This window comes from Eucalyptus grandis, chromosome 6 (genome assembly GCF_016545825.1).
Source record: "Eucalyptus grandis isolate ANBG69807.140 chromosome 6, ASM1654582v1, whole genome shotgun sequence".
NCBI lineage: Eukaryota > Viridiplantae > Streptophyta > Magnoliopsida > Myrtales > Myrtaceae > Eucalyptus > Eucalyptus grandis.
The window spans coordinates 33316311-33328221 of NC_052617.1; the positions used below are offsets into that span (position 1 = coordinate 33316311).

The 11911-nt window shown below is 36.3% G+C and overlaps 1 protein-coding gene across 22 annotated transcripts; it reads right to left on the minus strand.

Annotated features, from left to right (window-relative positions):
* Positions 1-2423: 2423 nt before the first annotated feature.
* LOC104449255 (probable LRR receptor-like serine/threonine-protein kinase At3g47570) lies at positions 2424-9174 on the minus strand. Of its 22 annotated transcripts, none has more exons than XM_039315890.1 (8): positions 6356-9174; positions 5725-6189; positions 5228-5443; positions 4158-4326; positions 3881-3962; positions 3682-3753; positions 3326-3420; positions 2424-2946 (listed from the first exon to the last, which is right to left on the minus strand). In XM_039315890.1, the coding sequence occupies exons 1-2, from the start codon at positions 9165-9167 to the stop codon at positions 5774-5776; spliced, it is 3228 nt and encodes a 1075-aa protein (XP_039171824.1). In that variant the 5' UTR covers positions 9168-9174; the 3' UTR covers positions 2424-2946; positions 3326-3420; positions 3682-3753; positions 3881-3962; positions 4158-4326; positions 5228-5443; positions 5725-5773. The 22 variants fall into 22 exon arrangements, with proteins under 22 accessions (XP_039171824.1, XP_039171821.1, XP_039171825.1 ...); XM_039315887.1 differs by having other exon boundaries at positions 3326-3427; XM_039315891.1 differs by lacking the exon at positions 3682-3753.
* Positions 9175-11911: the final 2737 nt, after the last annotated feature.

Genomic DNA, 11911 nt, shown 5'->3' on the forward strand with positions numbered 1-11911 from the left:
CAAAAAGCGATAATAGTGGAAATGATATTACGTAGAGAATATAAAACGACAACAAATATATCTCGCATGAAACACAATTTCCAAAAAATCAGCTTTTACAAAGTAAGTCAAATATTAAAAATATGCAATGTAGCTCACTTTAATCATATATATCAGCAAATATCCAATAAAAATCACGGATGCATTATAAAATTCACTTACCCTTTTTGTCATAATAAAATGATAATATCAATAAGAGATTTGTTAATGACAAAAGGTAATAAAAGATGCACTAACCGAATTTTGTAAAACTTAACAAGTTCTAACACATTTACCTTTTCCTTCCTTCCATAATAATCAAGATCATTATCAATTCAAAAAGATTTTTCAAAATTGATCAATGCTCCCCCTCAATTTGTTGCCTTTTTGAGTTTGATCACGATTCTTTCATTTCTCTTGGATTCATTTTCTCCCCCTGTCATCATGACAACATTTGCAAATAGCACTAATTGTGGCTTGTGCACGTTGAGCAGAATATTTTTCCTTTATTTCCTTCATAACAATAATATCCACAACGATCATCTGCATTTTGAAATTCGAGGCAAAAATTTATTTTCTTCAATCAAGCTCTTCTCGAATTCAACCTGCATAAATTTAACGAACTTTTTGCACAAATAAGCTCTCGTACAACACATTAGGGATTTTTGTAACAATTTGCAAAAACTTTGCACAAGGAAGAGAATTTTTTGAGCCTCCAAAAAATAGTACGGAATCTCCACAATTTTCTGATCGAGCTTTCCAAAATCTTGTACAATAGATAATAATCTTTTCAAAAATGTCACGTAATATCTTCCTTTGATTTGTGGATCAAACTTGCTAGATATAAGATATCTTCTAAGAATATAGCAAGAGTATCCATATATATGCAATTATATATTTCGAGATCAAAGGGATTTCCTTAAGCATAAATCTCAAAAATATATTATTAATGCATTTCGCAAAAGAAAGTTGATATTTCTATCACGTGGCAAATCAAGTAAAAACTTGCAATACTTTATATTTATGACAAAAGATATTTGCAATATAATAAACAATCATCCAAAATTATGATATATGCACGTAGAAAATTGTAAGGCGAGATGAAAAAAAAAAATCTCTTACCCATGGTATATGTTTGAAATATACCATTGATTAAAAAAGAAATTACAAATCTTCGCTTGAGATTCTTTTCTTATTGCACCAAAATCTGCGTAGATTTGCAATCATTCTTCCCTTATAGGGTTTCCTGAGATCAACTCATTTCCTTTTCGGTATTCATCAATTTGGATCCTTCCATTTCGTTAGAGTAAAATAGAAAATCTCCAAGATAATCAAATATTATTTCTAAACTCATCATAACAAAGTATTTAAGGAAAGAATATCTTGCACAATAATATCTTGAAGAATAAATTCTCACTTAATCCAAGCACAATAAAATGAGAATAAAATCCTTGAATATCTAAGAAAGAATATTTTAATATAAAATAAAACAGATTTCTACTTTACAAAATATGACAAATTTCTACTTTACAAAATATGACAAAATCTAAGAATATAAAATCAAAATAAACTTAATTGTCTCTAAGCAAGATATCAAAAATAATCACAAGATTCTTTCTTCAAATCATAGAATACAGTCATAATAAAATCTAAATCAATCAAGGATATATCAAATATGAGAATTATATGCCCAAATCAAATTAAAAAATTTACCTTCCTTACCAAATTCTCTTTCTTCTTTATTCTTTATATCCTGCAAAAACAACTCACATTTTCTTTGGTACCCATTTTTTCTTGGGTCCATAAGAGTTAGTAGAATATATTGTTTTTATCCAATCTTTCTTGATAGGTCTCCAAACTTTAGAACATTCTTTTTGAAAGTGTTTTGAATCTCCACAATTTGAACATTTGAGGTTTTTCACCAACAGGTTTTGTAAAGATTCTTTGAAAATGCTTCTTGTACGCAAGTCTAAGAGGTCTTTGTCTAACAACAATTTGCACTCCCAGGCTACTGGTTGACTCTGTCCCTCAAAAAATGCCATTTGGCCCTATCTCCTTGATGTTTTGTTGAATGTCCAATTTTGTTAAGGCAGACCAGGTTACTTGTTTCTGACAAGGTGAAACCTCAAATTAAGAAGCTCAGAGTTGAGAAGAATGACAAAACATAGCCATAGCCAAGAAAGAAGGTGAGAAAAATGCTCAACGGGGAAGACTCTGGCATGGTATTGACTACTGAGCAATAGGTGGATTCACAGACAGAATTGTGACAATTTTGCAAGGGACGAGGTGAAATTCTGTTTTACTACTGCGTCGGTCACATTTCCACTTCGATATGTATTCATTACACCTTTGATTGCATTAATCTTCAAAATCTATCAGTCTTCAAAGTAAACACATCCAACATCAAGCCATCTTGGGTTCAATCATTTCTTTAATGAAATACTTCTCTCCTGTAATCAAAATGACTTTCTCCAGTCATGTCTGCAATCCGCGTGTGGTCCACCTCTGAGAAACTTTACATCACTCTTGACTATGATCCACACAGGGAAGAGAGTAACACAGTCGCCAACATGACGTAACTCAGATCTCTATACATACTGGTCAATATTGCTGGAGACATGAACAACAATCACGGATGTCAAGAACAACCAATGCACCCAAAACAAGCAACGCTGGTGCAGAGTTGCATTAGAACAGCTGGAGCAAGTTTGACAGAAGCAGGTGCAACAGATACGATCCAGCAGCTTGCTCCAACAATTTGAAGCTGCCCTGACCAAGACATCCGCAGTATTGGACAGCTTTCTTTGGCTCCTGGTGCATTGTTTGCAGTCTCAGTTTAGTTACCAAACCCTTTTCCCAAACTTCCAAGTAAAACTACCCTCCGGCCTTTAAGTTCAGCATAGTCTTGAAATATGCTTTTTCAGGCACCTGTTTTATCGTGAAGATAATGAGCTTATGTTGATGAAGAGAAGTAAAGATTTGAAATCAGCTTCATCACTTCTAATATATCTGCCAACCATAGCTACAAATAAGTACACGGATGAGACTGGAGCACCTTAAGGTGCATTTGATTAAGACAGTAGTTGGTTCTTACTTTCACTATATATATCAATTTCTTCTATTTAATTCTCAGTTTTTGAACATGTTTACTATTAAGAGATGAACCATAGAAAAAAATGTGAAAAGCTTAGCAGCTCTGCAGGAGTCATACTTAAATCTGGCATCGCAAAACAGTTGTTTTGGCCGGACGCCTTTTTTATTCAAGCCTATAGTAGAAACTATCAGGTCATGTAGAACTTACTCGTACCTCTCCTACAATATCAGATGTTACTTTCTCACGAACAGTTTCCAGTAAAATCATGCACATATAATGGGATGGAACCCCTGATTTGATGCTCATTCCTGCAACCTATCATCAGACAGCCCATGAGAATTTAAGTAAGCTGAAAGTAACAGCAGCATACAAATGGTCATGATGCCAATCCAAATTCGCTGCCACGCTGCAACATACCATGCACTTATCTTATGAATTACCCATTGGAGAGGCCACTTCAGGGCAGCTTACGTATAAACCACATGTTCTTAAATAAAAATGTATTGTGCAAGAATTCTTGATATAACAGATGTTGATAAATAACAATTGAATTTTCTGCTTAAAATGACCTCATGCCTCTGAAGATCCAAGCTCAAAGGCAAGTTTGTCTAAGGCACCTTTTCTCAAAGGACATTCCTTTCCTGAAAAGTTTCATCCAGTCAAACTTCTCTTTGGCAACTCACGTGAACGATACTAGCATAATATCTAAATTAAATTCTTCCATGCCATTACAGATTCAATATAGCTCAATAAGGTTAAAAAACAAACCTTCTTTGCAAGCTTTATACTCTTAAAAGAACCAAGTCCGTGCTGTGAGGTCATCATCATCAATTTGTCTCTTCGCAAGTACCTGACAGGAAAGTCAACAGGAGAACTAAAAAAAGTGAATATCATTCTGATATCTCCATTTATATATTTTCATTAAATCAGATCGATTTCAGGTAGCGCTTAGAGGCATAAGACGACCAATATAAACATAATAACAGTTCCTATTTGAGGCATCATCAACAAAATTGCTGCCGCATGCTCAGAAGGAAAAACCAACCTGACAGAATATAGATTGGGATAGAAAGAAAGGCATCATGGTAAGCTTTGCATCGAACTCATTAATCAAGAGCCTTTCGCTTAATCAAGAATTTTAGCCTTTCGCTTCAAAAGGTCAGTTGGGTACTGACATGAGTCTCCTCTAGATGCTCCACTGGAAATTTAAAAATCTGCAAGATCTTCATTCATATAAGAGTAATGTATTCAAACTTGAAAGCTGGATGAAGATAAGGGAAGACATGTAAAGCGACAATAATGCTATGCTAAATATCACTAGACTAACGGCAGCATAATCAGTTCAAATCATTTCATAATTGATGGATAAACCCGATGATTTAGTCAAGATCACTTCATAGTTGATTGACAAAGCTGCTCATCAGTTAGAGATAACATTCTGAGGCGTGTAAGTATGTATCAATAACTATTTTTATTTGAATGTGAATAGTAACTCTTCAAGAGGAAAATTAACTTTCCGCCTTTTGATAGTTGATAATTTCTCTGGGTGATTTCCACCTAAAAACTGGTTAAGTGTTTATTACTCAGAGGTGAACTTAAAGTGCTGCTTTGGCAAAAAGAATAGTACTACGTCAATCTTTTAACGTACTTCTCACCATGGAAAGTAAGTGCGTGTATATCAATGATTGCTAATTTTGTCACGATGAAAAGTAACTTTACTTTCAAACTACTTAAAATTGGTAACTTCTCCATGCTAGTAGTTACTTTTTATTTAGAGAAGTAAGCTTGAACGCATTTGTGGCTACTTATTTCTTGATGTAGTTAGAAATTTCCACATTAAAAAGTTGCTTATCCAGGTGATTAATGAATCCCTCGTGAAAAAAAGTGACTACCAATCTGTAGTAGGTTTTATGCATACCTGATTATGTGTTTTCCCTATATATATATAAAAAAAACGGTGACTTAGTCAGTTTTCCTTAATGCCAAAATACAAGTAATGAACAGTAAGTAACTTCAGAAATAGCAGTGTTGAAAAATTTGCACTTGCACCCCCAGAAAAATTGAACACACTCAAGTTACACAATTCTACTAAAAGCATTATCGGATGATTCTTACCACGCAGATCAAGTGTCAGTTTGTGTCCTCGACTTACCGTATGCTAGAACGCTGAATCCAAAAACTATACATCCTTCCTCACCCGCCAAAGCAACAATTTTGCTTGTAGCTGACTGAATATAGCTTTAGGAATCGAGATCAATTCCTGATATTGGATTATTTCGAAACAAAGCGATGGCGAGCCGTTCTTAGTCAATATGCATAAACCAAGCTGCCCTGTGAATAAGATTCCCGCCAGTTAATTGACCGCAATTCCTCTGAACGAGTATCCTACAATTGAAAAGAAAAGGACGAAGCAGGACAATTTATTCTGGATCCATTTTAGAATGCTACGGCACTCGAACAGAGCTTGAAGTGAACCAACAGTACGCAAGAATGTGTGTGCACCGCAGGCCATGTGCTAATTTGAATATGTATGAATACAGATGGGAAATAATGATCAACTATCATATTAAGGAAAAAAGATTGATTGACTCTCATCGCAATTAAGATTTTACCTGTCCTTTTCTGTTTGCGTAAACAACCCTAATCGTGCAATAGCAATATCTAAACTGTTAGGCGTGCATCTTCTCCAGATAAACCCAATGCAAAGAGTTTCTCCCTAATTTGATGCAGCTGATTTGCAACTCCTCCGATGCTCATCCGTCTTCTAGGCACTTCGTAAGAACAAACAACTCCAACATTATACGCCATAGCCAAACACTCTTGAATTGTGCCATGGCTTTCAAGAAGGCAATGCCTAGGATCAAAGGGGCCCAAATGGCTCTCTATTTCTTCAAGCAAAATGTTGTCTGTAATTTCAAGCACTCGCTCTGGCAAAGCTTTTGCAACGAAATTATGAAGAGTTAAATTGTCTTTAAATGTGTCATTGGTGGGACTCAACCCTGTGAACAGCTCCAATAAGAGAATGCCGTAACTATAGACGTCACCTTCTCGTGAAACCTCGCACCCCATTGCATATTCTGCCATACATTTAGATCATAATGCACGTCAAATTGAAGTGTGGATCATCAAATTAGAATCAATGTGCATAAGACTATAACAGTTATCATTAGCTACCATACGTAATGCAGAGAGAGAGAGAGAGAGAGAGAGAGAGAGAGAGAGAGAGAGAGAGAGAGAGAGTACCAGGTGGAGCATAACCAATTGTCCCTCTAAGACCCATTGAGCTCATTTGACTAGCCACAATATCAATGGATGATCCAAGAAGGAATTTCGCCAGTCCAAAGTCGCCAACATGTGCAACCATCTTAGCATTTAAAAGGATATTACTTGGTTTTAGATCACAATGAACGATGGGGATATGGCACTGGTGATGAAGATAATCCAGTGCAGAAGCAACATCAATGGCGATATTTATCCTCTGAATGAAATTTAAGTTTCTCGGGAGCTTGTTCCCATGAGATAATGCTGCATTCGAGTGGAGCCACCGCTCTAGGCTTCCATTTTCCATGAATTGATAGACTAACGCCTTAAAATCATTTCCTTGATAGTCACTACCCGAGCAAACTGTCAATATCTTCAAAAGATTTCGATGTCTAATAGTCTTTAATGTCTCACACTCGACTATAAAGCTTTTCAAAGCACCATGACGAACTAAATGAAGCACCTTTACAGCAACAACAATTCCATTGTCTTCAAGTTTCCCCCTATAAACAGAACCAAAGCTTCCAACACCAATCAAATTCGTTGAAGAAAAACCATTGGTTGCTTTTAGGAGTACTCGATAAGATATGTTTGGACATGAATCATCCATTGAACTTGAAATTGGTTCATTTACTTTCTTCTTCAACCAACAAAGATATATAAAAGCTAAAATAAGTGCTATTCCAAGAGCTCCAAAAGTAATGGAAGTGGACAATAACACTATGTTGATCTTTCTCCCATTGGAACTTTTGGCCACGCAATTGGGTAGGTGAAAGTCTGGTAGTCCGCCACAGAGCTTATTGTTCCCAATAATAGAGGTACCAGTAGTATTTTTAAAGACTCCTTCATGTGGCAACATGCCTTCAAAATTATTGTACGATAGATTCAAAAGTTTCAAGAAATGAAATACCTCTAAGAATTCTGGAATTTGACCAGACAAGTTGTTGCGTGAAAGATCTAGTTCTTCAATACTTCCTAAGGATTCAACTGATTGAGGAATTGAACCGTGGAAGAGGTTGCCCCCCATCCTTAGTATTGTCAATGTAGTGCAATCACCTAAACTAGTTGGAATTTCACCTACCAACAAATTGTCTGAGATATCCAAAGCAGTCAAAGCTCTCAAGTTGGCAACTTCTATGGGTAGAACCCCAGTCAAATGGTTATAAGACAAGTTCAGTATGATCGCTAATGATGAGAGACCTATAAGTTGTGGGGGTATGGCACCACTCAAATTGTTATTAGACAGGTCAAGCAAATTAAGAGATTGGCAATCTGATAGATGCGGAGGAATTTGCCCATGAAAGTTGTTCCCATCAAGATATAGTTGAATCAACTTGGTTAGATTTCCCCAAAAAGATGGGATAGTCCCTACCAGGTTGCTATAACTTAAGTGCAGCATTGCTAGATTTTGTAGATTCCCCAACTTTGAGGGAATAACACCTGAAAATGGGTTGAGACCCATAGCCAATAATCTCAAGTTGACAAAATTCCCAATTTCTTCTGGAATCTCACCAGATATTTGATTCTCACTTGAAGTAAATATTGTGAGAGTGGTGGATAAATTAGCTATGCATTTTGGTATCACCCCACCAAACTTGTTCCCATGAATGCCCACATACTGTAATTTGGTGCTATTAGTTACCGAGCAAAGGAAGCTCAAGTCTTCAGGTTTTCCACTGCCAAGCTGATTAATATAGACTTGAAGCCAACTAAGCCTATGCAAATTCTCGAAAGAAGGTACTTTCCCTGAAAATTTGTTATCTCCAAGTTGAAGCTTATCTAGCTTTGTGCAATTTGATATTGAGGGAGGAATAGGCCCCTCAAGTTGGTTCCCAAGAACGCTAAAAAATTCAAGATCTAGGAGCTTGAGGCCTATGCCTGTAGGTAGAGTCCCCTGTAGTCGGTTGTTTCCAGCATCAAATTGAACTAGCGAAGAGAGATTAAGTAAAGAAGATGGAATTGTACCCGACAATTTGTTTCCTCCGAAGGCAAAGACTTGCAAGTTTGTCAAGTGGCCTAGAACTTGCGGAATACTCCCGCCTAGGTTGTTCAGAGTTAAAGAAAGGAACTCCAATGAAGATAAGTTTCCTATGGACAAAGGCACAATCCCAGTGATATTATTACTATACAAAGAAAAAAACCGCAGCTTTGATAATGAACCAATTTCTGTGGGAATTTCTCCGATTAGTTGGTTGAATTGAAGGACAAGGCTGACAAGGTTAGAGCATATTGATATGTTTTTGGGAATTTCTCCGACAAATGAATTGTTGGCTAGTAGTAAGATACGAAGGCGGCGTAACTGGCCAACTTGTGTAGGGATTTCATGACTGAAACTGTTGTTTTGGAGTCGTAATTCCCTTAAGAAGCTCAGATTCCCAATATGAGGAGAGATTGATCCAGAGAGTCCATGTGATCGCAAATCCAGGACCGTGACCCTCTGGTGTCGCCGGCTGCATGTAACACCATACCACTGGCAAAACCCAATACTATCATTCCATGAGTTGACCACATCGAAAGGATCTTCAATGATGCCGGCCTTAAATGCGAGTAGCGCTAGTCTGTCCGTTTCGTTGGTGGTGCAAAAGACTTGGTTAAAGCACAGCGCAAGAGCAATAGCAAGAAGCAAGTGGCGGGATTGAAACTCTGCAGAACTCATCCTTGCGAGTTTCGTGACTCCAAGCCCAAGGAAGTGGGTTGATATGGAAGCAAGGCAAGAAGTAATGAAGAGATCGTTGAAGTAGATAATATGGACATAAATAAAGTAATGAACTACTACTCTGCATGAAAGGTCCATAGCTCCAAATTGCAGAGACGACCATTATATAAACTCTTGCAGCCAACCTCCCATTATTGATATGGTCCCCAATAAAATCAACTCTATTATTCAATACGTCTGGCACATTTTTCCCCTACGAGTGGTCTGGGCTGATCATACGTAACCCACCGTAAGGCCATTGAAGTCCCACCTAGGTCATCAATGTTGGTTGAAAGGTCCTTTCGGTTCATAAGTATGGGTCCTTCTTTAGCTAGCTAAATTTGATATATGAAGCTTCCTTTCATTGCTTTTTCAATTTAATCGAGATAGGTGGCATGGAAAAGTCAATATGAGTAGCTAGAAAGGCACAGGATTATGGAATTGCGAAACGTGTGATCGTTACAACGCAATTTCGTTTTCCACTTATTGAAATGAGTAAATTTCCGTTGCATTTACAAGGAAAAAAAACTTTAAAACAGAAGATGGATTCTTCAACTTTAATCTTCACTTTCATTATAATTCATGGAAAAAGCAGCAAAAAACTCAGTTATTTAAAAAATACAAAGATGAAGAAAATATATAAGAAACATGTACTATATACTATTCTGCCTTTGGGATGTTGCAAAGGAATTTGCTTGCAAGATGTTATTTGTTCAACAGAATAGCAACTTAGATCGAGCTTTTAAAGAACCTTCATTATCAGTCGTGGAATATTGTCAAATAGAACTTCCACAGCCATGGTACTCCTTCGAGAATGAATACAAGAAATCGATTTATATAATTTCATTGCAAATAAAACCTTAAAGTTGTCATCGTTTGTCTCTGTCCTGCGTTTGAAATAGCAAAATGCAAGATATTGTTACAATGTCCTAACATTTATATAAATGGACAAACTATCCTTTGACTTAATTAATAAAGGAATTTGGTAATACTGTTTTTTATAATGCGAGCATGAAAACTCCATCCCACCAAATTCAGAGGCAACCGCCAAGAAACAGCACCTTCCTACATATATATAAGCTCATTATTGACATGGTCCCCAATTAATTTATATAAATGGACAAACTACCCTTTGACTTAATTAATAAAGGAATTTGGTAATACTGTTTTTTTATAATGCGAGCATGAAAACTCCATCCCACCAAATTCAGAGGCAACCGCCAAGAAACAGCACCTTCCTACATATATATAAGCTCATTATTGACATGGTCCCCAATTAATTTTAACTCTATTTGTCGATACATGTCTATGTTTTGTCCAATCTCATTTTTTTCCCTTTCCAACTTTATTCAAAGCGTCTGCTATAATTTGCTATAATTTCAATTACCAGATTCATCGAAGTCCAACCATGGTCAATGTTGGATGAAAGGTCCTTTTGGTTGATAAATGTGGGTCCTTCATTAGCTAGTTAAAACATGACATATGGACCTTTGTTTTCATTGCTTGTTCAACAATTGGTAGGGCCTCTTCTCGAGATACACTTTATAATTCGCACTTCGTTTACGGGCGTTTGCTATGAAATGCAGGCAGTGATAGACTTGTCAGCTAATATGAAGCACCCTCAACAGTGTGTATAAATTCTTCCCATTGAAAAGCCACTAGTTTTGCGAGTAGTTGTCATTACAGCATTGTTTCGTATAATTTGTGCAAGGGAATTTTTTATTCTCTTTGGGAATTGCATCCACATAATTTTCTCTCTCTAGCGTAGAAATTGTTCTTGTTGGCGTTATCTTACATCGGTTATAAAAAAGGGTTGTTGGTCAGTTTATAAATGTAAATGAACATCTCACCTCTTGAGATAACTTTTGAGGTGAGAAAGACTCAAGACCACTCAATTCCCAAGATGGTTGCGGCTTCAATCTAAGCCCAATATGTGAATAGAAGATGGTTACCAACAAGATTGTAAGGATAAACGTGTGAGTTGTCTTAGAGAAGTCCCATAATAGACAATTGATGTCGTTTTGAGTAATTAATCTATTATAATTGATTCACAACTCATTAACTTAAAGTTTTTTATGAATGAGAGTCCAATTGAATATATTGATGAGCTCAGACTTAGACGCCCCCATGACAATCTTTTCAAGTGAAGATGTCGGACTTCTGCTACATATGCCCAACAAATGATATCAAAGCTAAGAATTGATTGGTGGCCTTCTTTCAATGTGTATCGGTGTTTGATGAATATCTTATAGAAAGGAAGTAATCTATTGATAAATTGATCAAACACCTCAAGAAAGAAATCTGCCGATCAAACACCTCAAGCCTAGTCACTTTAATCCTCAACCATTAATGATTTAAACCCAATTGGATGCTAATCGTCTATGCTTGTTGTCCACATAGGCAAGTACTGTTCATGTTCGGAATCTTTATTTTGGTCAACATCAACCTGTTCTTTCCACGTTGCTCTTCATCGGACATCACCTATCTTTTGAAGAACTTGATCGAGATAGGTAGAGTGGCGAAGTCAACGCGAGTCATAGGAAACTATGGAATTATGGCATTGTAAAACGTGTAATTGTTGCTTTTTCAAATAAAAAAAATTCACTTATTGAAATCAGTAAATTTATATTATATTTAGAAAAACACTATAACTCTATCTTAATTTTTCACTTTCATCATAATCCATGAAAAAAAGTAGTAAAATAAAGATAAGAAATTGAAATGTATAACCTCTGCAATGGATAAAATTGATCAGAAGGTACTATAACACTATGAAACCAACAAAATAAAATATAATGAAAAATAGAGGTACATATGCATGACCAGAGGGAGATTTCTTCCGG